We start from the raw sequence: 25450 nt of genomic DNA, 5'->3' as shown, positions 1-25450 counted from the left end.
GGGCATCTTCCCCATCCGGGGATCAAACCCAGGTCTCCCGCATTGCAGTCCCCCTTTAAAAAAAAATTAGCTAAGCACTTCTTTATGCTTACATTCACTTGGTTTTCATCCTATATGAAGTCGCTTTTATTGTCATCCTCGTTTTACAGACAGGAACCTGCAGCTCCGAGTGTGCTATCTTCCCCAAGGCCACACAGCATGTGAGTGGCAGAGCAGAACTGGAATCTGGGGTCTGTAGCTCTGGCCCAAACCCTCTGCTCTAGCTCAGGCTTAAGTTGAGTTGATAGAGGAGCCAGAGTCTTGGTCCCAGGGCTGTGGGGACGTTTACTCCTGCTGCAGAAACAGCTGCAGCCCAGGGCACTGTCCCTTCCTGATGCATAGGCAGCGGTGCTGTGAGGAGGGGTGAGGTCACAGCCCTCTGCGAGGAAAAGAGAGGCCCGACTGCTAGCAGGGGCCCTGCCCTCGGAGCACTGGGTGGATGGCTGCAGAGGCACAGATCAAGGTGAGAATAGACTGAGCTTGGACGGCTCATTTTTCCCTGTTGTTCTAGCAACATTAGTTGAAGAATTTCCTTTCCCTATCAAATTGTGTTTAGCACCTTTGTTGAAAATTAACTGACTGTATAAATGTTGCCCAATTTCTGGATTCCTTCTGTGCCACTCCTCTATTTATGTACATCCATGCCAATACCATACCATCTTGATTGCTACAGGTTTACAGTAAGACTCCAAGTCAGATAATATAGATCTTCCAATTTTGTTTCAAAACTGTTTTGACTGTTCCAGGTCCTTTGCATTTCCATTCAAATAGTAGAAACAGTTTGTCTGTTTAGGTAAAAAGCCTGCTTGGATTATGATTGGGGATTGCAATAAATCTGTATATCAGCTAGGGGAGAATGGACATCTTAACAATATAGAGTTTTTCAATGCATGATCATGGTATAGCTCTCCATTTATTTATATCTTTGTACATTCTCCAACATTAAAAAAAAACCTTAAAACTGTTTATTCAGAAATATTTGTGGTTGTTATACTTTGGCCACCTCATGCGAAGGGTTGACTCATTGGAAAAGACTCTGATGCTGGGAGGGATTGGGGGCAAGAGGAGAAGGGGACGACAGAGGATGAGATGGCTGGATGGCATCACTGACACGATGGACGTGAGTCTCAGTGAACTCCGGAAGTTGGTGATGGACAGGGAGGCCTGGCGTGCTATGATTCATGGGGTTGCAAAGAGTCGGACATGACTGAGCGACTGATCTGATCTGATCTGATACGAGCAAAGAAGAAGAAACTCAGGTCACTCTGCAATTTGAGATGATATTCACTTGTGGTGAATTAAGTTTTTGTTTTAAACCAGAAGTGTATCTCTGAGATAATGTTGAAATACATTGAGTCACAAAACAGTTCCTTTGTTTGATGAGATATCTCAGTTGAGAATCTTTTAAGGATATAGACCAGTAGGACCCAGAGCTAGAAGACCTGAAGTTTCCCTGCTGAACGTCTTTTCATGTGTTTGTTGACTATCTGCAGGTCTTCTTTGCAGAAATGTCTGTTTAGATCTTCCACCCATTTTTTGATTAGGCTGTTTGTGTTTTTTTGTTATTGAGCTGCATGAGCTGTTTGCATTAGTCCCTTGTCAGTTGTTTTGTTTGCAAATATTTTCTCCCGTTGTTCTGAGGCTTTTCTTTTCATCTTGTTATGGTTTCCTTTGCTGTGCAAAAGCTTTTAAGTTTAATTAGGTCCCATTTGTTTATTTTTGCTTTTATTTTCATTACTCTAGGCAGTGGATCAAAAAAGATATCGCTGTGACTTATGCCATTATGTATTCCTCTAAGAGTTTTATGATATCTGGCCTTACATTTAGGTCTTTAATCCATTTTGAGTTCATTTTTGTGTGTGGTGTTAGGAAATGTTCTAATTTCATTCTTTTACATGTAGCTGTCCAGTTTTCCCAGCACCACTTATTGAAGAGACTGTATTTTCCCCATTGTATATTCTTGCCTCCTTGGTCAGAGATTAGGTGGCCATAGGTGTATGTGTTCATCTCTGGATTTTCTACCCTGTTCCACTGATCTATATTTCTGTCAATCACAACTACAATGAGATGTCACCTCACACTGATCAGAATGGCCATTATCAAAAACCTACAAACAATAAATGCTGGAGAGAGTGTGGAGAAAAGGGAATCCTCCTACACTGTTGATGGGAATGTAAATTGTTACAGCCTTCCCTGGTAGCTCAGCTGGTAAAGAATCCACCTGCAATGCAAGAGACCCTGGTTCAGTTCCAGGGTTGGGAAGATCCTCTAGAGGAGGGCATGGCAATCCCAGTATTCTTGCCTTGAGAATCCCCACGGACAGAGGAGCCTGGAGGGCTACAGTCCATGGGGTTGCAAAGAGTCGGACACGGCTGAACAACTAAGCAACTAAGCATAGCACATCTACTATGGACAACAATGTGGATGTTCCTTAAAAAGCTAAAAATAGAGCCACCGTATGACCCAACCATTCCACTCCTGGGCATATATCCAGAGAAAACCAGAATTCGAAAGGATGCACACACTCCGACGTTCATTGCAGCACTATTTACAGTAACCAGGACATGGAAGCAACCTAAATGTCCATCGACAGAAAGATGGATAAAGAAGATGTGGTACATATATACAATGGAATATTACTCAGCCACAAAAAGGAACAAAATAGCGGCATTTGCAGAGACGTGGATGGATCTAGAGATTGTCATACAGAATGAAGTAGGTCAGAAAAACAAATATCGTTAATATCACTTACACATGGAATCTAGAAAAATGGTATGGATGAACTTATCTGCAAAGCAGAAATCGAGTCGCAGATGTAGAGAACAAATGGTTACCAAGAGGGAAGTGAGGGGTGGGATGAATTTGGAGGGGGGTGGGATGAATTGGGAGATTAGGATTGCCATATATACATATATACAATGCATATATGTGCCATATATACACACTGCAGGCGGATTCATTACCAGCGGAGCCACAAAGGAAGCCCAAGAATATAGGAGTGGGTAGCCTATTCCTTCTCCAGCAGATCTTCCTGACCCAGGAATCGAACTGGGGTCTCCTGCATTGAAGGTGAATTTTTTACCAACTGAGCTATCAGGGAAGCCCCCATATATACACTGCTGCTGCTGCTAAGTATATACACTACTATGTATGAAATTGGAGGAGGCAATGGCAACCCACTCCAGTACTCTTGCCTGGAAAATCCCATGGATGGAGGAGTCTGGTGGGCTGCAGTCCATGGGGTCGCTAAGTCGAACACGACTGAGTGACTTCACTTTCACTTTTCACTTTCATGCGTTGGAGAAGGAAATAGCAACCCACTCCAGTGTTCTTGCCTGGAGAATCCCAGGGACGGCAGAACCTGGTGGGCTGCTGTCTATGGGGTCGCACAGAGTCGGACATGACTGAAGAGACTTAGCAGCAGCAGCAGCAGGTATAAAATAGATAACTAATGAGAATCTACTGTATAGCACAGGGAACTCTACTCAATGCTCTGTGTTGACCTAAATGGGAAGGAAATCTAAAAAGAGAGCTAAATGTATACACATAACTGATTCACTTCACTGTACAGCAGGAACTAATACAACATTGCAAAGCAACTATATTCCAATAAAATTAATTTAAAATAAAAAGGATCCCTGCTGCTGATGGACTAGGTGAGTGTGGACATGCTCCATTTAGGAAAGAATATGTGGCTATCATGAGGAGCAGCTGGAATCTGGAGGAGGAGACAGAGCTTCTTGGGGCCACAGGTATGGCTGCTCCAGAGCCCAGCTCTGAGATGGATATTTTATTGGGCACCTTGGATGACTTGCCAGGTGGAAGTCTATTCTCAGGCAAATGCCCAAGTCTTTCATTTAGAGAAGAGTAATGCCTGACAGGTTGGGGCATCTCTGATGGGTGGTACAAAAGTCCTCATTTTCAACCGGAGTGCCAACAGATCCATCTTGACTCAGATGTCTGGGCATGTTTTATAGTTTTTAGTGTGTGGGTCTTGCTTCTTTCATTAAATTTGTTTCTAAGTATTTTAAGGTTTTTGATACTATTGTAAGTGATATTTAAAATTTTATTTTCCAATTGATTGTTGCTAATGTATAGAAATACAACTATTTTTGTATATTGGATTTGTCTCCTGCAACCTTGCTAAATTTGCTGATTAATTTTAGTAGACTTTTGTAAATACCTTAGGGTTTTCTATGTGGATAATAATGTTGACTGTGAACAGAGACAGTTGTACTTTTCCCCTGTGTTTTCTTTGTGCCTTTTTTTCTTGCCTTATTCCAACGGTGAGGACCCTAGTACAGTGTTGAATAGAATTGATCCGAGTTGATATCCTTTACTTGTTGATGATCTTTGGGGATCATTCATTCAGTCATTCACCATTGAGTATGATGTTAGTTGTAATTTTTTATTAGGTGAAGAAATTCACTTTTCTGTTTTTGTCATGAGTAGGTATTGAATTTTGTCAAATGTTTTTTTCTGCATCTATTGAGATGATCATATAATTTTCTCTTTATTCTGTAAATGTGGCAAATTACATTGATTTTCAGATGTTAAAGCAATCTTGCATTTCCCAAATAATTCTATTAATATCCCAATAAAGTTTATTTTTAAGAAAAAAAATAGTAACAAATTAAAATGATTTCTAAAAAGACTCTGATGGTCCCCCATCCCTCTTAGGAGAAAATCTAGCACCCTGTACTTGCTTTTCTGCCCTCACCCACCACACTCCAGCAGCACTGGCCTGCTTTAGGTGTCTTCAATATACCAAGCTGTTCCTTGTCTTACTGTCTTTGCACACACACACTGTTCATTGGGGCTGCTTCTCTGACTCTTCCCTTCCTCCCACCAGTTGGTCCCTTGTCATATGCCGTCTCTCACGCTGGTACCTAGTAGACACCTGAAGTCTCCAGTGACAAAATGCAGGAGCATGAAGGCTCTGATCTCTTCTCTCCATCCCCACTGCTGGTTTTTTTTTTCCCCAATATTTACTTATTTGTCTGGCTGCATCTGGTCTTAGCTGTGGCACTCAGATCTTCATTGCATCATGTGAGATCTTTCATTGTGATGCACAGGCTCTCTAGTTGTGGCTCGGGTTCAGTAGCCTCACAGCATGTAGGATATTAGTGTCCCAACCAGGGATCAAAACCGAGTCCTCTGCATTGCCAGGTGGATTCTTAACCCCTGGACCCCCAGGGCAGTCCCCTCACTGCTGTTGTCTTAGATCACCATCCCTTTGCACCTGTACCTCTGCAGGAGACACCTCACCTGTCTTCCTGCCTATGCTCACTGCACCTTCCACATTGCAGCCAAGGTGACTTTTCTAAGGGTCAGCTCTGACTGTTGAGGTCCATTGTCTGAACTCATGCTTAATGGCATGCTCAATGGACGTGATCTTGTTAAATCCCCAAGAACCTATAAACATAGATGCAGCTTGTGACTGTAGAGTAGGTCCTTCTTGCCCCCCATCTCTCCTCTGAGATGGGAGAGCTCTGCATGTGCAGTTCATGGAGGGGCCTGAGTATGTACAGACCCCAGCCCTGCACCTTGTGATGATCTCATGGTTGGCACCAGAAGCTACTTTGCTGCCGTCCGGATCTGGGCACTAGCCCCAGGAACAGGGAGTGCCCTCTGGGCTGGACCCCGGGTTGCCTGTCCCCGCCTAGAGGGAACACGGAGTCCGGAGTGGATTCTTGGAAAAGCTGCAACAGGGAGTTTAATGAGTGACCTGCAGGGCTGTTTTCCACCCCGATGGTTCAGAACAGCCTCAGAGGTCAGGCAGCAGCAGGAGGCTGGGCAGCTGGATGTGGCTTTGGCCAATGGCAGCGGCAGCTGGAAAAGCAGAGTGGAAAACACCCCTCTGGGGCCAGCTGAGCTCCCTTGGGAGGCACCTCCTCCCCTTGGCGATCATTCTGCGGATGAGGGTGGAGTGGGAAGCACCAGACTCAGCATCACAGCCTGGATTCCAGGCCAAGTCTGCCCCTGGCTGGGGTAGACTTGGAGCAATCGCTCCCTCTCACCTGCCTCTGTCCCTGAGCTTCAGGGTAGGGGATAGGAGATGGGGGTGGGAGGAGGTCAACGGAACACACCCTGCTGCGGCGGCTCCAGCGGTCTGGAGCTGCTGCTGTCTCTCCTCTTCATCGTGCTCCTGGCCTGCCCTCTCCTTCCCGCCCACCTTCCTCAGAGGCTGGAGGCAGGGGAGCCTGGAGGCTGCGCTGAGTCCTTCTCTTCCCCTGCGTGCTGTGTGAACTTGGCCGAGTGGCTCACCTTCTCTGAGCCCCTCTTCCCTCATCTGTGAAATAGACACACTACTTTTTTTTTTTTTTTTTAATCGCTGGAGTTCCTGTGAGAATTAAATAAACTCAGGTCTATAAGGGCACTGAACAGTCAACAAATACTTTGACAAGCACGAAGGGCCAGTCTGAGTCTGGGGAGAGGAGGCGGGAGAGAGCAGCAATTTCTCACCACTCAATGCCACGTCCCCAGGATTGACCCTTTCATGAGCGGCAAAGGCCCTGACTCCATAAAATATTAACAGCTCAGCAAAGGGCAGGGCTCAAGATGTGACCCGTGGCCCCTAGGGTTGCACAAAAAAAAGGTTGTTCAGTCCAAGGATAGTCTTTACAGGTGGGCCCTGGACAAAGCGGGTATGAGGAGGAACTGGGAAGCTCCTCCCTCCTTTCTTCCCTCCTCCCTGGACTCTGTCACCAACCCAGCCTCAAATTCCACCGTTGGCAACTTCTGTGCTTTAAGCCAGCAATTGGTAAACTATGGTTCCTATTTGTTCTCATGAAGCCTGCAGGCTAAGAATGGTTTTTGCATTTGTAAACGGCTTAAAAAAAAAAAAAAGACTGTTCTGTAACACATGAAAATTGCGTGAACTTTAAAACCTAGACAGTATATTAAAAAGCAGAGACATTGCTAACAAAGGTCTGTCTAGTCAAAGCTATGTTTTTTTTCCAATAGTCATGTATGGATGTGAGAGTTGGACTATAAAGAAAGCTGAGCGCCCAAGAATGGATGCTTTTGAACTGTGGTGTTGGAGAAGACTCTTGAGAGTCCCTTGGACTGCAAGGAGATTCAACCAGTCCATCCTAAAGGAAATCAGTCCTGAATATTCATTGGAAGGACTGACGCTGGAGCTGAAACTCCAATACTTTGGCCACCTCATGCGAAGAACTGACTCATTTGAAAAGACCCTGATGCTGGGAAAGACTGAAGGCGGGAGGAGAAGGGGACAACAAAGGATGAGATGGTTGGATGGCATCACTGAATCAATGAACATGAGTTAGGGTGGACTCCGGGAGTTGGTGATGGACAGGGAAGCCTAGCATGCTGCAGTCCATGGGGTCACAAAGAGTCAGACACAACTGAGCGACTGAACTGAACCGAACTTAAAACACACATGAAGTGTTATTGGAAGCCAGTGACTCCTTCTCTGTGTGTTGACTGTGACTGCATTTGCAGGGCAATGGCCAGGGGAGAAGTTTGATGTTTTCCCCAAAGCCAAAACGATTCACTATTTGGTCCTTTAGAGAAGATGCTCACAGACCCCCAGTTCAAGAGAAAATGAAGGATTAGTTGCTCAGTCGTGTCCGACTCTTTGCGATCCCACGGGCTGTGCATGCCAGGCTCCTCTGTACATGGAACTCTCCTGGCAAGAATACTGGAGTAGGTGGTATTCTTCTCCAGGGCATCTTCCCGACCAAGGGATCGAACCCGGGTCTCCTGCATTACAGGCTGATTCTTTACCATCTTCAGCCACCAGGGAAGCCTGGTTCAAAAGAAACAAACTTTGAAATTGGGAGTACCCTGGGGAAGATTCATCTGGGGCTGTTGGTGGGAGTCCCAATCTAACCACTAACCAGGCAAGGGACTGGGCCCCGTTCCCTCTGAGTGTCCTTTTCTCCACCTATAAAATGCACGTAGAGACTCCTCTGTCCACCCAAGCCCGGCTGGAAGGGCTCTGTTTATGAACTCTTATCTCCATACATCCCTTAGTGGGAAATAGCTCTGCTTTTCTTGTTGCCCAGATGAGAGGCTGGGGGTGCTAGGGAGGAGGTCAGTGTCACACTGACCAAAGGGAGCTGGGACAAAGGACCAGAAGCACATGGAAGAGAAATGGCCTTTTTCTGCCAGAGGCTGTGTTTAGGGGCAGCTGGCACAGAGCGAGCACTGAGGCAGGAGACTGCAGGCAGCCCGGGCAGGAGGGCAGGGATGGGGGGAGCTCGAGGAATGGCATTGCTGGGTTTCTGACAAATCCTCTCCCAGCTTACTGGAGACAGGTCTGTACAAACACAGACATTCCAATCGTGTCCTTCACCAGCTTACCCTGTCGAAGCCAAGACCCCTACAGGGGCCCCACAGGCCCCCAGAGTCTGCCTGACTCTCTTTGGTTTCTGATCGTACTCCACAGCCCCCCACCCCTCCTCCCGCCAAGCTGCAGCATCCTTCTACTGGGGTAGGGGGACACCCTGGTATTTGTCGTTCCCTCTGCCAGAATGCCCTTCTGCCGACTTCTGCACGGCTGTCTCCCTCACCTTCCTTGGGTCTCTGCTCCAATGCCACTTACTCAGTGAGGCCTACCCTGACGGCCTATTAAAAATTGCCCCCTGAATCCCCACCTTCCCAGCTGAGTTTTTCTCCCCAGCACCCTCGCTAGCTGACACATACATGTTTCACTCTTCATTTTCTTGCCATCTATAAACCTTTGCCATGAGAACATAAGCTTCACGAGCACAGGAATTTTATGTTCACTGTCTGGCACATAAGTTGGACCTAATGACTCTCTAATGGATGATGAAATGATCAAATGGAATTAATTCATTAAATACGTCGACTTAAAAGTATTTACAACCTAAAAGTTGAGAGTTATGTTTTATTCGGTGGCAACTCTTGAGACTTCAAGCCTGGGAGGCAGCATCTCAAGTTGGCCTGAGAAAACTGCTTGGAGGAGGCGAGGGTAGGAGCCAGGTTATACAGAAGTTTTGCAACAAAGGGCAAGTATGCTGCTGCTGCTAAGTCGCTTCAGTCGTGTCCGACTCTGTGCGACCCCATAGATGGCAGCCCACTAGGCTCCTCTGTCCCTGGGATTCTCCAGGCAAGAATACTGGAGTGGGTTGCCATTTCCTTCTCCAATGCATGAAAGTGAAAAGTGAAAGTGAAGTCGCTCAGTCGTGCCCAACTCTTAGCGACCCCATGGACTGCAGCGTAACAGGGAGGTGCCATTGCCTTATTACTGTTAAAGGAAACCAGATGTCCCAAGTTAAGGAATGGAGGGCTTCTCTACGTATGGGAGGATGCAAGGCTCACTGAACTCAGTCCTTCCATAGGCACCTCAGCCACCTGGGGTCAGTTTCCTGTGTTTTTCACATCCTGTGCTTCCTTGGGGCTCACCAGCTCACATTGGAGGGCTGCAATCGCTGACTTTGACATCCTTGTTTACTGATATGGCAGGAAATATTCCATTCCTCAAATACAATTAGCAATTATTTTTAATTAAGAATTACTCTTCACTACCAGGGATAGCTGCTGTCTGTGTGATACATCTCCTTCTTCATTTAATTATCCCCACAGCCCTGGGTTGTGGGCACTCTCATATTTTCATATTTTTGGCTGAGGACACTGCGCCCAGAAAGGTGCCAGGGCCACCCTATCCGTAAGGAGCCTGGGCTCCATTGACGGGGAGGGCCGTGTTAGCCCCATCTCACCAGGGGACTGAACCACCAGGACCTAAAGGGTGGTGGTCTCCCTCCCAAAGCCCCTCCTTACCAAAGCAAAATAACTGGAGAAAGAAACCAAAGTGGTAAACACAGACGTTTTTATGGTTTCCATACACACACCCGGTTCAGGATGACAATGCAGCTGCGGCCCCCGCTCCCCTCAAGCGTCTCAGGGCGCTGTGTCCCGGCCCGGGGTCCCCTGGGGCTTGCGGAGAGCCCGCAGAAGCCCATCAGGCTTCATTTACCCAAGCCTGCCTGCTGTCTTCGCCACCTAAGGACAGCGTCTGTCACCTGCCTGCTGGGCTCCACCCCCACGGCAAAGGAAGCTAGGCGAGCTCGGATTCTCGCTGTCCTGGGGTCAAGGCTGCCGCGCCGAGGCGTGTTTGCTGAAGGTCTCGCTGACGCACGGGGACAGAAGATGACGTCGCTTGCCACGGCTGGTGGCATGGGCAAGGGCACCACCTGGGTGACGGGGAAGCGGGGGCGGGGTCCAGTCCTCTCTGGCCCCCATCCCCGGAGGTCGCTGCCCCTGCCCGCGGCCCTCAGTAGGGGTAGGGGGACACGGCGATGAGCAGGACGAAGACGCTCTGGTGGCGCGGCGCTGCGGCGCGCACGGTGAGCCGGTAGAGGCCGGCGCGGGTGAGCGCGCGGCGCGTGTAGACGGCGCCATGTCCGGCGCGCAGCGGGCGCAGCGCGAAGGGGCTGCGCGGGTCGGGCTCGAGCACGCTGAGCTCCGTGCGGTTGGCGGGGATGCCGGCCTCGGAGAAGGCGGCCAGGCGGGCCACGTCGTGGAGGGCGCGCACGCCCAGGGGCAGCGGCAGCAGCTTGTACTGCAGCGTGGAGGGGCCGCCCGAACTGCAGTCCTGTGAGCAGCGCCGGAAGCACGTCCTGCGGGACAGACAGACGGACCGACTCCGGGTTGCCATCCGCGTGCCCGGCCGCCCGCATAAAGCAGACTCCACCCCCAACTCCCGCAGTTCAGCTGTGAGCTGCGGGACCAACACCTCGCGCGCCCCATGCCTCTACAAGCGTCACTGTCAGCCCATTTTAGAGAGCAGCAAACTGAGGCCTCAGGAAGCCAGAGACCTGCCCTTTCCCACCCGAACAGGTCCCCCATCAGTGATAAGCCCTCTAGGCACTCCGGAACCCCAGAACTGGCTTTGGATTTGCAGCGGGGTAAGGGGGGTTTCTCTTGTAGCTCAGTTCTGCCTGTGGTTCTGGGTGGAGTTTATGCGCCTGCGCATGTGTTCCTGTGTCCGCTTTCCTGAATGGACTCACGTGTTCCCATGTGTCCCTGTGTGTCCATCCCCCAGCACCCCTGCCTCCCAGTTCTCTCCCGGCTCTGGCCTCTCCCTGCGCTCCGTGCTTAGCGGAGGCAGCGCTGTGCAGGAAACGATAACCGTTCAAGTGAGTTCACATCCCAAATAGCTGCAGGAAAAGTGCTTTCCTTGATGGCATGTTGCCCTTGAGCTCAGGAGCCCCGCCCAGGAGTTCTGGCAGGGTTGACCCTCTGGCCCTTCGAGGGCCTCTGGCCCGAGACACGGCCTTCCTGGAGAAGGAGGAGTCGGGCTCTCCAGGAGCCAGAGTGTCCCGCTGCCCAGCTCTTGGCAGACCATCCGCCCCCACCCCCCAACCCCCAACCAGCTCAGCCCTTACCCGGGGCTGGAGCCCTGCCGGTAGGTGGCGGGACACGGCGTGTCCACACACTGGTAGCTGCCACGGGTATTGAAGCACATCTGGCTGGGCCCGCACTCGATGCCGTCCTCCTCACACTCGTTGATGTCTGGGCAGGCAGGTGAGGAGAGCAGGGTGAAGACATGGGGCAAAGGGGAAAGAGCCCAAGGCAGGAGCCAGGGAGGCTTGGAGGGGAGGGGCGGGTTAGGTGGGAGAGCGATGCCCTCAGAGGACAGCAAGGTGGGCAGCCCCTTGCCCGGTCCCCAGCTGACACTGTGACAGCCCAGCTGGCAGGCTCCTGGCACCTCCCCTTCTCCCCAGGTGGGCACTCTGGGGACCACTGAGCCTGGAGCTGGTGTAGAGAGGCTGAGGGAGACGACTGCCTTAGGACCTCGAGAGGCCACGGCCAGTGATCCTTCTCTGCCCCCCATCCCCGTGGGAGCCCCACCCTCTCAGAGGCCATTCGGTGACCCCCACGGTAGAGTGAGGCATGAAGACTAGAAGCAGCAGCTTGACCCGCTGCAGAGCACCTTAGGGGAAATGTGCTGGCCTGGGCCTTAGAGGGCTTCCCTTCTACTCCCAGCAGCCGCTGCCTTGCTGAGCATGGGCTCTGCGGCCACCCTCCTCATCCAGACATTTATTGGAGGGGCCGTGTGAGCCCCACCTTGCCAGGAGGCCGAGACACAGAGAGGTGAAGCGAGTTGTCCAGGGACACACACCCAGCTGTGTTCAGAGCCTGTCCACAACAATTTCTTAGCTCCTGCTGGGATTGTGGGTGCTGCTCTGGCTCTGGCCGCCTGGGGGGGGCGGCGCAGCATGTACCCCCTCCCTGCCCCTCCGTCACAGGAGATGGTTGAGAGGGGACTGGAGAGAGCAGACTGGGTGAGAGACGCCCCTTCCTGCTCACCCTGGCAGTTCTTCCCGCTGGGGAGGAGGCGGTAGCCTGCGGGGCAGAGGCACTGGTAGCTGCCCTCTGTGTTTCGGCAGGCGTGTTGGCACAGGTTTCTCACGCGGCACTCGTCCAGGTCTGGCCCCGGGGCGGGGTAGGGGGGTGCGGGCAGAGAAACACTGAGTCACAAATGCCCAGGTGGCCGCACGCCTGCCCACCGCCAGGCTCGGGACAAGCCAGGGAGATCCCCTGCTTAGGCACCAGGGATTTTTCCCTGCCATGCCCCTTCCCTGGTGGCCCAGACAGTAAAGCGTCCGCCTACAGTGCGGGAGACCCAGGTTCAGTCCCTGGGTCCAGAAGATCTCCTAAAGAAGGAAATGGCAACCTACTCCAGTATTCTTGCCTGGAAAGTTCCATGGACGGAGGAGCCTGGAAGGCTACAGTCCATGGGGTTGCAAAGAGTCGGACATGACTAAGCGACTTCACTTTCATGCCCCACCCAACCCTGGATGGGGAGGTTGGGAGAGTCCCTGGGCTCCATGTGCACCAAGCCATGGGGTGGGTGTCGGGGGCAGATAGTGCTCCCAGGACAGACGGTTCTGTCCAGGCAGTGATGCTGAAATACACCTGCCTTCCAAGCTACCTTCCCCTTCCCCTGTCTGCAGCCCAGCGCCAGCCTGCCTCCACACAAGGGCCCTCGACCCGCATGACTATAGCACTCCCCAGTCCCTGTTGACCTTCTCAGGTCAACCTGGACCATTCTCCTTCCCTCCCTGACTGCTTCACCTCTGCGCACCAGAGGAGAGTTCCTCCAAGTGGGTTCCTGGGAACACTTGCCTTCCCTCTGGGTAATGCGAACGTGAAAGTCACTCAATCATGTCTGATTCTTTGCGACCCCATGGACTGTATAGAAATTCTCCAGGCTGGAATACTGGAGTGGGTAGCCTTTCCCTTCTCCAGGGGATCTTCCCAACCCAGGGGTCAAACCCAGGTCTCCTATATTGCAGGCAGATTCTTTACCAGCTGAGCCACAAGGGGTAAAGAAGTCCTGAAGTCAACGGTTTGGAAAACGCTCCACCCACTTTGGAAGCCCCCTGCCCACTGGCACAGCCGGGGTTCTAAGAAACCATGTAGTGAGGCAGCCGTCTGCCTGCATCGCCATCCTATTTGCCTGCACCCTGGGTTTCTGAACATGGGCGTGGTGCCCACACGCCCAGCCCGGGGGCCTGAGACAGCACAGCGGGGTGTGTCCCACGGGGTTCAGTCTTACCCGTGCAGACGCCGTTCTGCCGGATGAAGCCGGGCGGGCACCAGGCCCGGCCCATGCTCAGGGCTCTGTGGCCCGGTCGGAGGGAGACCCAGGCGTGGTAGGACCCTCTGGGCTTGGGGCCACGGGCCTGAAGCCAGGCCACCAGGGGGTCCCGGTGGCTGACGGTGGTCATGTTTGGTCCACTGCGCTCCAGTGGGGTGCAATTCTTGCCGTCGCGGAGGAGAGTCTGGCCCGGCGGGCACAGGCAGCGGTAGCCACCCTGGAGGTTGTGGCACTGGTAGGCGCAGGGCCCGGGCAGCTGCAGGCACTCGTTGATATCTGGAGGGGAGCAGGGCCAGGCCGGGCGCCCAGGCGGCTCAGGGTTGTGCTGCTCTGCCTGGCTCTGGCCATCTCTCTTGCCCTCCAGCCTTTCCCAGAATCCAGCTGCCTCGCCCCCTGCACACCAGCCTGCCACCAAGCCCTCCCTCTCCGCACCCCCAGCCTCCTCTCCCCTTCCAGGATATAGTGCTCCGAGAGGTTCCCATCTCCCCCAGCCCCGAGCCCCAGACCCCACGGTCCCTCAACGGGTCCCTCAACACTCCTACTTTTGGCCTCCAGGCTCATTCTTGGCAAAGCTTCTCTGAGACCCACTCACCTCTCACCACCCTCCTCCCCGTCCTAGGCCCCCAGAGAAGGTGACCTTGCTGGGCAGGGGGTGGAAAACAGCAGGCGAAGCACAGATCAGGCATGTGCTGGGCACACAGTTGGTTTTGGCTCCTATTTCTATTCACTGAACTCAAGTGTTATCCCTGTTATGATGGCTTCCTGCCTGTGAGCTGGGGGTGCTGACCAGGGTCTCAGCGAGGGGGTGGCTCTCCGTACCTAGGCAGGGCAGGCCAGGGCCCTGTACCCGGTAGCCCCTGGGGCAGCCGCAGCGGTGCCCGCCTGGGATGTTCTCACAAATCTGGTTGTAGTGACACTCATCTGTCTGCTCCAGACACTCGTCCACATCTGGAAAGGCAGGAGCAAGGGTGGGCCGGGTTGGGGGGCAGCGGGGAAGGTTGCTGAGCCCAGAGCCCCTCCCCCTGGACACATCACGCCTCTCAGCACCTGGGCCTCATCCCTGTCTCCTTCTTCAACTTCAGTGCCAGCAGGTGGAACGCCAGCCTTTGCAACCACTACGTTTAATTATACTAGGTTTGGAGGGTAAGAAGGGTCTGGGTTTAAAGGAAGGAAGGGGCTTAAAAGGTGGGCTTTGGAGGCATGGGGCTTCCCTGGTGGCTCCATCAGTGAAGAATCTGCCTGCAATGCAGGAGACCCAGGTTCCATCCCTGGGTGGGGAAGATCCCCTGGAGAAAGCAATGGCAACCCACTCCAGTATTTTCACCTGGGAAATCCCATTGCCTGGCGGGCCGGCTACAGTCCATGGGGGTCATAAAGAGTCAGACACGACTGAGTGGCTTAACACTTTTGGAGGCAGAGCCCCAAGTTTGGACTGAACTCTGCCATGTCTCTTGATCCTTGAGTCAGGAACATCCCCTCCCTGAGCCTTAGTTTCCTCATCTGTAAAAAGGGGTCACGACAGGACTCTTTCATGGAGTCACGGGGAGAAAACTGGCTCGTGCATGTGAAGGGTTTAGGACCCTGGTGTATGGGCAGAGCTCAAAATATGGTGAGAAAGAAGGAAGGGAGTGCAGGAAGAGGACAGGAGGCAGAGGAGTCCTACGAACAGTCACCGAAATGGAGTGACTGCCTCTTCTGAGTCCAAACTGACCACACTCTCCCCACTCACTGATGGCCTCTCTCGGAGGAACCAGAAAGAAAGAAAGTGAAGTCGTTCAGTCGTGTCTGACTCTGCGGCCCCATGGACTGTAGGCCCCATTTTCTAGGCAAGAGTACTGGAGTGGGTTGCCATTTCCTTCTCCAGGGGATCTTCCTGACCCAGGGACTGAACCTGGGTCTCCAGCATTGCAGGCAGATGCTTTTACCGTCTGAGCCACCAGGGAAGCCCAAGGACCCAGCATCGTGAGAGCCTAGAATGCTAGGGCAGGAAGGACCCTAGAAGCCACATCTCCAGGGCTGGCACCTCGGTTTCATCTCGCAGGGCAGCTGCAGTGGTCACTGAAGCTGGAGAAGCTGTGTTAAGGATGCAGAGGCTGGACCACGACCCATGAGGGGAGAGGGTAGCAGAGGTAGCCTGTGTTTGCCATCCCTGACTTGCCCCCTCTTCGTCAGGCAGACAGATGACAAACCTGGGGCCCAGAATGGAGAAGGGTACATGCCAGGGGTACGCGGATCTCCTGTGCCCAGCTCAGGCTTCCTCCCCAGCCTCCCTGGGCTCCAGCTTCCCTGAAGGCCCAGCGTCCCAGTGACACACGACAGGCCCTCTGCTGCGCCCTGGCAACCACTGGGCTCCCAGCAGCAGGACAGTTCAGCCCCCGGCCTGATCACCTTCACAACTGGCTCCATCAGCGGCCACCCGGAAGCCGGGCCTGCAGTCGGGCAGGCAGTGGTAAGACCCCAGCAGGTTCACGCAGCGCTGATCCTCTTGGCAGAGGTCGGCCTCCCACGCACACTCGTCCACATCTGGGGGCGGGGGAGGGGGGCGCATGAACACTTGTCCCCAGGCCCAGCCCACCCACACAGGCTTTGTCCCCCTGGGCCCAGACGCCCCTGGCACGAGGGTCCCCACCCCTTCCCCTAGCACTGGCCATCATCTCAACACCCCTGGGAGCACAGAGCCCACCCCGAGGAGCCCTGGGCCTTGGCCTGGGGTGTCTGAAGTGAGGCTGCAGACAGCGACCTTTGGGTGCCCCAAAGCAGACACCTGGCAGTGCCAGGCCCCACTGGTGGGATAGAAGACACAGGCGGGGCATCAGTGTCTAGACCACGGCTCACGGTCAGCTTTGTCGTCCAGCAACTTCGATAAGAGCAGGGCAAGTAGAACAAGAGGGGACAGGTGGGTGCCAGCTCACTTCCAGTTGACCGGAAATGCCCGCTGAGGGCTGGGAAGGCTTCTCAGGGCATGTATATCTTTGAGGAGCTCCCTCACCCCCAAGTACTTGAGCCTCCCTGCTCCGAGGCCCTCAAAAGAGCAAGTTCTCTGTGACAACAGGGCATTGAAACCCCTCAGCTCACGTTCCCTGAGGGGTATGCCCCCTGGCCCAGGGTCCAAGCCCGGAATCTCCCTGCGCGCATCTGGGCCAGGTCCCCAGCGAGCCTCTTCCCCCTGGGGGCCGCTCACCTCTGCAGGTCCTTTCGTCCCTGGCCAGGGCGAAGCCAACCGGGCAGGAGCAGGAGAAGCGGCCAGGTGCATTGTGGCAGGAGTGGGAGCAGGGCCGGGGGCTGTCGGAGCACTCGTCCCTGTCTGCGGGGAGGGGATTGGTCTGGCAGTCCGTGCTCCCAGGCCCTCCCACCAGCTCGCCCCTCCTAGGCCAGGAGGCCCCCCTCGTCCATGCCGGGGCGGGGAGGGTGCTCACCCACACAGAACTCTCCCTGGGTGTCCAGCTCAAAGCCCTCCGGGCAGCCAACCTCATTCTCTTCTGCAAGGCAAAGGGGACAGGCCCTGAGTTCACGCGGGCCCCAGGGCCCAAGGGGCCTGGCGAGAGACGGCCCAGGCTCATCTGGGGGCCCTGGCTGGGGCCGTGGGAGCTGGGGAGACGGACAGGGCCTCACCAGCTTGCAGGGCCGTGGAGAGCTGGAAGCGCAGGGCCTGGGCCTCGGGGTCGAAGGCCGAGCTGATAGCGGAGGCCCGCAGGTGCTGCACCAGCTGGGGCTGGGGGCCCTGGGCCGCGCTGTACCGGATGCTGTGGTTGCAGCGTAGGAACGAGCGGAGGCTGTCCTGCAGGAAGCTCTGCGTGGAGCCCACGAAGAGCCGGCCGGGCCCCGTCTGCACATACCGCTCCTGGAAGTCCTGGGTGGGGTGGCGGGTGGGGGGACAAGGACATCAGGGTACCAACTTCCAAGGGGTGAGGGACCCCCAGTCCCCGACTGGGGGGCATGGGCCTTTCAGCTCTGCTTCCAACCAGCTGGGCTCCCTCGGGCTCTCGGGGAAGCTGGACCCAGAGCATCTTCCCACTGGGGGGCTGGTCCTCCCCTAAGTCCAGCCAGGCCAGGCCCAGCCCCTGCTGGGGGTCCAGGAAGGAAAGTGGGCTTGGCTGCTTGCGGGTGACAGTGGCGGGGATGAGGGGCATAGGGACAGGACCTCCCACTCTCTCTCGCCCACCCCACCTGCACACCCAGGGCTCGCCCCGCTCCCCCCTACAACCTGCACTTGCAGATCTGCATCCGCTAGGCTCTCGGGGACGATGCCATTGACCACCACATCGAGGAGCAGCAGGCCGTTGGTATCCAGGCCCCGGGCCACCTGGGTCATAGTGAGCAGCTCCCCTGCAACCCACCCAACCCCCCAAGGCTGGAGTCACCGTGGGGGAGAGGCCCAGGGCTCAGACCTCCACCCGGCCCACCTCGGGGAAGACCACCCCCGCCCAGCCCCCTGCTTACCTGTGGCAAATTCCACATGCGACTCCTGCTGGAAGCTGCCACCCGTCAGGGAGTGGCCGTTCAGGGCGTCTCCACTCTCTCCAGCCAGGGCCCAGTAGATGGGGGCGATGGTGACCACGAGCACCCGCATCAGAGGCCCTGGACAGGGTGGACACACAGGCCGGATCCTCCTCTCTCCCGCTCTCCCTCCTGCTCTCCCGCTCAAGGTCTCTCTGTGGCTCCCTATTGCCCCAGTAGGAGAGATCGGTCCCTTCCCCCCACCACCCGGGCCCAGCCTTGTGATTACCTGGGCCAGAACCTGGGAAGCGGTGAAGACAATATCTACTTCATGGACTAATTGTGAAAATTAGCAAAATATATTTATGCAGAGAAGTCCATTTAGTATTCAACTGAATTCAATAAATACTGAGGGCTACTGGGTCACCACAGAGCCCAGAACAGTATAGACCATCACTGTATACATGCTGGACCAAGTTGAAAATTAACCAAGTCTCCTAACTTGTAGACACCTTCCATAAGAGCCTGGGAGACACAGGATTTTTCTAAACCACTGACTTGGAAAAAGGAGCCAAAAAAAAAAAAAAGTCCTGGACAAGGATTCACAGATCTCTTATGAAGCTCAGCCTCCGCTTGGGGCAGATGAGATCTGGGACTGAGGGAAGGGGGAACCCTGCTGGCTTAGGGCCAGGGATGGTCCAGCTTCTTGGCCAAACTGCTGGCTCAGAAGAGGCACAAGAGGGCTGATGTTCACAGGAGCTAGCTGGTCCCCCATGCCTGGGAGCAGAACCTTCTTGGCCTCTTTGTCTCTGCTTCCACTAAACAGAGCCTGAGCGCCTGGCCTGGAGCCAGAGGCTTCTCCACGGCTCCTGCTCCTGCAGCTGGAAGAAAAGCAGCTGCATCTGGACAGTGTCTCACTCGCTCTCTACCGACAGCAAGCAGCCTGGAGTGACCCCCTGCAGCTCCGCCCCATTCCCCCCAGCCAGGGCTGACACAGTCTGTGGTCAAGGGCAGTGCTGGAGGGGCTGCTTGTAGCAAAACCCCTTTCAGCACGAACCTCTCCCTGCTCTGGACCCCCATGAGGGGATGTAGGAGCCCCTGGGTTGGGTGAGATGGTAGGGTCTGTTACAGCAGCGTTTATAATGTCTCTCCAGAACATTCCATCTGCATGCATGTGTGCTAACTTGCTTTAGTCATGTCCCACTCTTTGTGACCCTATGGACTGTAACCTGCCAGCCTCCCCTGTCTGTGGGATTTCCCGGGCAAGAATACTGGAGTGGGTTGCCATGCCCTCCTCCAGGGGATCTTCCCGGCCCAGGGATAGAACCTGCGTCTCTTACATCTCCTGCATTGGAAGGTGGGGTCTTCACACTAGCACTACCTGGGAAGCCCATTTGCTTAGAACACACTATTTTATGAATCTGCTTGAAAGTGGACATTTCTTGACTCTCCAGGCCTTTTAGATCATTTTATTCTCTACGTTCCCCATGTCTGTCCCCGCCATCCTGAATCCCTTACTCTTTACTGATGATCCCTTGGCTTCCCTGGCAGCTCTTGCCTTAACAGTGGAGAAAACCTCCCACGGCAATCAATGGGGGAAAAAAGTCATGATCTGACCTTGCATTCATATGCTATGCTATGCTATGCTAAGTCACTTCAGTCGTGTCTGGCTCTGTGTGACCCCATAGACAGTAGCCTACCAGGCTCCCCCGTCCCTGGGATTCTCCAGGCAAGAACACTGGAGTGGGTTGCCATTTCCTTCTCTAATGCATGAAAGTGAAAAGTGAAAGTGAAGTTGATCAGTCGTGTCCGACTCTTAGTGACCCCAGGGACTGCAGCCTACCAGGCTCCTCCGTCCATGGGATTTTCCAGGCAAGAGTACTGGAGTGGGGTGCCATTCATATAAACCTGGTCATTTCACACTCTGTCAGGCTGATTTTTTTAAAAAATGTATCTGGCTGCTCCAGGTCTTAGTTGCAGCATCCAGGGTCTAGTTCCCTGACCAGGGATCGAACCCCGGCCCCCTGCATTGGGGGCGTAGAGTGTTAGCCACTGGGCCACCAGGCAAGTCCCCCTCGGGCTGATTTTAAATGCAGTTATTTTGTTTGGTTGGGGTCTGTGGGGTGGGAATGAAGTAGTCTGCAACTCCACCCACTTTGGTTTGGATTCAGCTGGAGTCAGAGGGTCTTCTGGCCCCCACTTACCCACACTTGTGGGGATGTGGCTGATGCTGCTGCGGATGGTGGTGACCCCGGAACGTGCCTCCTGTTGCACGCTGGTGTTGAGGACGGCTGCACCAAATTTCTGGCCGTTGATCACCCCGATCATGCTGCCCCGGCTCCCCCGGGGATCTCCTGTGAGGAAGGAAGAGAACAAGAGGGACACTATCCACCTCTGTGCCCTCAAGGCTACGCAGGTGCTGTTGTCCATTTTCCTGAAGGAGTAAACTGAGGCTCAGAGAGGGGCAGGAACTTGCTCAAGGACACACAGCTCGTGGGTGATGAATTCAACACGTAGGGGATCCTGGCTTCGAGAGAGACGGGGGGCATTTAAGAGGAAGCCCTTGCAGAGATGGTGCCAGCTTCTGATTCCAACACCTTCTTGAAAAGCTGGGCAAGTCAGGCTCCCATGCCACACTGGAGTTGGTTCCTCTATAAATGAGGTGGGACCACAGATGTGCCACATACCTGTTGGGTTCTAAAATGCCAGGTGATGGGGGGTGGCGGCTGGCACACCGAAGGAGCCAGGGTGGAGAGGCAGGGCACCGAGCCAGGAACTAGATGCCACCACCTGAACACCTTCCATTCCATCAGTGTAGCCCTGGCTCCAGCCACCCTGCCGCTGGGCCCGCTGGGGTGGGCTGGGTTTCTAGCAGCCGCCAGGCAGTCTGCTGGCAGACACTCTTGAACACTAATCAAATGGATGGTATGGGCACAGGGGGGTGCTTCCTCTGCCTAATGGGCCAGCTGTCTCGTCTGGACAGATGGCATTCCAGGGGGCAAGAGAACAGAAGCCAGTCTGACTCGCCACTCACCAGCCCTCAGGGGAAATTAACAAGAAATTGCCAATGATCTGTCGAAAAAATAACATAAAACACTCAACTGCCAAGATCCTAAGTGGGTAAATCAGGGGGCTGTTTGATTTTGGATTCCAGGAAGCAGTGCCATTGCCTGCTGGGGTTTGATGAGATTTGATGCCCATCTGGGATGTCTCCTGTCAATATCCGCAGCTCTGGGGCTTATCGGGGGAATAGGGAAAGGCCATGAACCTAACCATGGCCTTGTAATAAGGGGGCAAGGAAGGAATTGGGAGCAGCAGGTAAAACGGCAGCACTTTGGCCCTGGCAGCTGTAGAAGGGGACAGAAACTGGAGGCCAGGGATGACAAGCCACTGTCAACTTCCTTAGATGCGGGGTGACTCAGCAGCTTGTGTCCCCCACAAGGCCAGGATGCTCCCCCCATCCTGGAGAGGGGCAGTGGGCCTCAAAGCCTTTGGACATCTTTTACCTAGCAATGTCGCCTGAAGGAGTGTATCCTATAGAAATATTCAGGCCAGCACACAGAGATATGCACTACAGGATGGTTTTCAAAGGGGAAACCGGAAAAGAAAAACCTGTTGCTTGTTTAATGAAGCCAACAGCAATTATGTTTTAAAAAATGTTCCTATGGGACTTCCCTGGTGGTCCTGGGGTTAAGACTCAGCACTCCCAACTCAGGCAGCATGGGTTCAATCCCTGATCAAGGACGATCTCAGTGCCGTGTGGTGCAGCCAAAAAAATTGTTTTCTATTAAAAATAAAAATGTTCCTATGAAATGATATGAAACCATCACAGGTGTGGACTAGGCTTACTGTCACGGAATATTGTCTGTAATAGAGTAAGAAAGATGGCAGTTTGTAAACACAACTTGTACATTTGAACACATTTGTAAAAAGAAAAAAAATGTATATCTTTACATTCAGAGAAAAGGGTACAAATATACACCCCTAATAATTACCTGAGCTATTTCTGATAACTGAATTATCAGAGATAACTGATCACTATTTTTATCTTCATGGGTTTAAAAAAAAATTTCTGGCCCTTCTACGGTTAACATATATGAGTTAATATAATAATAAAAATTAGTTGTTTCCATTAAAAAAGTAAGGAAGCTGTTATGGATTGAACTGTGTCCTCCTAAAAGGATGTGTTGAAGTCCTAATCCTCAGTACCTGAGCGTGTGACCTTATTTGAAGATAGGGTCTGTATAGAGGTAACCAAGTTAACATGAGGTCAGGAAAGTGGGCCCTAATCTGATATGCTGCTGCTGCTGCTGCTGCTGCTAAGTCGCTTCAGTCGTGTCCAACTCTGTGCGACCCCATAGACGGCAGCCCACCAGGCTCCCGTCCCTGGGATTCTCCAGGCAAGAACACTGGAGTGGGTTGCTATTTCCTTCTCCAATGCATGAAAGTGAAAAGTGAAAGTGAAGTTGATCAGTCGTGTCCGACTCTTTGTGACCCCAGGGACTGCAGCCTACCAGGCTCCTCCGTCCATGGGATTTTCCAGGCAAGAGTACTGGAGTGGGGTGCCATTGCCTTCTCTGAATCTGATATGACTGGGATCCTTATATAAAGGAGAATTTTAAGACAGATATGAGCACAGGAGGAATGCCATGTGATCATGGAGGCAGAGACTGAAGCAATGCTTCTATAACCAAGGGAGTCTACAGACTGTCACCAGGGACTTCTCTGGTGGTCCAGTGGATAAAACTGCACTTCCTTTGTGGGGGTCTTGGGTTTGATCCCTGGTCAAGGAATAAGATACTGCATGCCATGTGGTGTGGCCAAAAAATCAAAATCAAAATCAAGACTAACAGCAAACTACCAGAAGCTAGAGGAGAGGGCTGGACAGATTCTCTGTTACAGACTTTAGAAGCAACCAACCATGCTGACACCGTGATCTTAGATTTCCACCCTCCTGCGAGATCATACATTTCTGTTGCTTCAGGCCGCCCAGTTTGTGCTATTTTGTTATGGCACATTCAGGAAACTAACCCAGAGGCCATGTGAAGAGCTCTGTGGTTGGGGTGGGAGCTTTTCAACAGGACAGGGTAAGAACTGAAATAAAGGGATGGTCTGCTCAGACCTGCAGTTGCTCTAGAGACAGCATCTGTGGCCGGGTGTCAGAGAACCACTGGGTTTTCAGAACTGCATGTTTCTGTGTTCCATCCCTGCCTGCAGGAGATGAGGAGACCAAAAAGGCCAGAAAGAGTCCCACCGTTGGTTGGCAGTGGGTTTTGAGCGGGTTTTCAAGTGGCCAAGTGTCGATTCCCAATCAAGTCAGTGCGGAGGTTCCCAATCAAGTCAGTGCGGAGATGCTGCATGGAGAAGTGCTCTGTGGAGAAGGAATCTGATGTCGTGGGTGGTGATAGATTAGTGATGTCTGCCATGGACAGGGACAGAGCTACAGAGCCACAAATCTGGAGTATTTCCTACAGATGCACAGAAAGAATATATTTTGTGACTTTCCTTTATGCAATCATTTTAGTGCAGTTTCTCAGCATAGTCCTTTACCAAATTTTAAAGTTTTATCTGACCCAAAGGAAACATAAGCTGACTGAGGAGACCTGAGATGTCAGGGTTTAGTTACAGCAGGAGGTAGCATCCATTACTGACCACCTACCACGGCCGGGCAGAGCTCGGGGCAACTCTAATTCACAGACTTCACCACAACCCCCAAGGTGGGCACCATGGACACCCTTGCTTTACTCTGCCGCATTATAGGATCATGTGTGCCCAAAGGGGCTTTCCAGGTGGCTCAATGGGTAAAGAACCCGCCTGGCAATACAGGAGATGCAGGCTGACGCAGGTTCGATCACCGGGTCGGGAAGAATCCCCTGGAAGAGGGCATGGCAACCCACTCCAGTATTCTTGCCTGGAGAATCCCCATGGACAGAGAAGCCTGGTGGGCTACAGTCCATAGGATCACAAGATACAACTGAAGCAACTGAGCGCGCACATGCTCAATCCTTTGCGTCCAATCAAAGCACACCAGTGAGTGCCAGTTAAGCTGGAAGGGCTAGGATCCAAGAGGAGCGGCAAACACCCAGCATTTCAGAGCCTCAGTTTCTCCAAGTGTAAAGGGTAGGGTAGACAAGATGACCACTTAAGGCCCTCTGAGCTGGTTCATTCTAAGTCTGTGACTCCAGGCAAAGAGAAGAGTCAGGGAGCTGACAGGATATTGATCCAGGAGCCCCCCAAGCAACACACAGATCCCCATCGGGCAAGGGATCCCACCCCCATCCATGAAGACCTGGGCAGGGGTGCCCCATACCTCTCACGACCAGGAACGCCCGGGCCGTGGCAGAGCCCAGGAGGTTGTGAGCGACGCACTCATATGGGCCCGCATCTCCGGCCTCCACTCGCTCCAGCCACAGGCTCCCATCCGGCAGGGTCTGGAGCCGCTGGCTGGCCCGCATGGGCTGGCCCGCTCGCAGCCACTCCACCGTGGGCACCGGCTCTCCGGAGGCCTGGCACCGCAGGGCCACGGAATCCCCAGATCTCACTGTCACATCCTGGGGCTTCACCTGGAACACTGGGGCACCTGTGGGAGGCCCAGGACAGCTTTTAGGAACATTTCAGTATTTTTGCACACAGGCTGAGCACGCAGATATTGAAGGTTCAGTTCTAGACCATGGCAACAAAGCAAGGATCACAATAAAACAAATCACGTGAACCTTTGGTTTCCTAGTGCATACAGAAAGTATGTTTAGGGAATTTCCTGGCGGTTCAGTGGTTAAGACTCCACACTTCCACTGCAGGGGGCACGGGTTTGATCCTTGGTCAGAGAATTTAAGACCCCGCATTCCATGTGGTGCGGACAAAAAAAAAAAAAAAAGGAGAAGGAAAAAAAGTACATTTACACTACATACTGTAGTCTATTAAGTGTGTGATAGCATTATGCCAAAAAGTACAATCTATATATCTTAATTTCAAAATAATTGATGACTAAAAATGCTGAGCATCATCTGAGCCTGCAGTGAGTCACAATCTTTTTGGTGGGAGAGTTTGAACTAGTTCGAGAATTACCATAATGTGACACAGAGATACTAAGTGAGCCAATGATATTGGGGAAGTGGTGCCAGCAGACTTGCTCGACGCAGGGCTGCCACAAGCCTTCAGTTTGTAAAGAATGCAGTATTGGCAACGTGCAATAAAGTGGAGCACAATAAAACAAGGTGTGCCTGGTATTCAAGTGGCTGGTATTCATTCATATAGACTAGAAAAAACGGAGGCAAAGCACCCTCCCACTCCAATTCGTTTCGCAGTGTTTCCTTCTTGACAGTGTTTCCTGATGACAATGTGCTCAGATCGCCCTTCTTTCTCTTTCTTCTTCCTTAA

General features: G+C 53.1%; 1 protein-coding gene across 3 annotated transcripts in view; it reads right to left on the bottom strand.

The window, feature by feature from the left end:
- Positions 1–9842: 9842 nt before the first annotated feature.
- The window catches only part of HMCN2 (hemicentin 2), a 175834-nt gene continuing 160226 nt past the window's right edge, over positions 9843–25450 (bottom strand). For 2 of the 3 annotated variants that reach the window (XM_025261852.3, XM_025261853.3), the window contains exons 86-98: positions 24384–24653; positions 20278–20427; positions 18077–18214; positions 17841–17962; positions 17249–17486; positions 17053–17115; positions 16818–16940; positions 16025–16159; positions 14456–14584; positions 13595–13912; positions 12343–12462; positions 11418–11544; positions 9843–10649 (exon numbers count right to left, since the gene is read on the bottom strand). In XM_025261852.3, the coding sequence (XP_025117637.3) occupies positions 10304–10649; positions 11418–11544; positions 12343–12462; positions 13595–13912; positions 14456–14584; positions 16025–16159; positions 16818–16940; positions 17053–17115; positions 17249–17486; positions 17841–17962; positions 18077–18214; positions 20278–20427; positions 24384–24653 (2279 nt within the window). In that variant the 3' untranslated portion in view covers positions 9843–10303. The remainder of the gene's footprint in view (positions 10650–11417; positions 11545–12342; positions 12463–13594; positions 13913–14455; positions 14585–16024; positions 16160–16817; positions 16941–17052; positions 17116–17248; positions 17487–17840; positions 17963–18076; positions 18215–20277; positions 20428–24383; positions 24654–25450) is intronic. The other variant, XM_044926449.2, reaches the window with a different exon arrangement.

The sequence above is a fragment of the Bubalus bubalis genome, chromosome 12 (genome assembly GCF_019923935.1).
Source record: "Bubalus bubalis isolate 160015118507 breed Murrah chromosome 12, NDDB_SH_1, whole genome shotgun sequence".
Lineage (NCBI taxonomy): Eukaryota > Metazoa > Chordata > Mammalia > Artiodactyla > Bovidae > Bubalus > Bubalus bubalis.
Note: the sequence above shows the minus strand (reverse complement) of the source record. Positions and strands in the feature narration are given on the sequence as shown.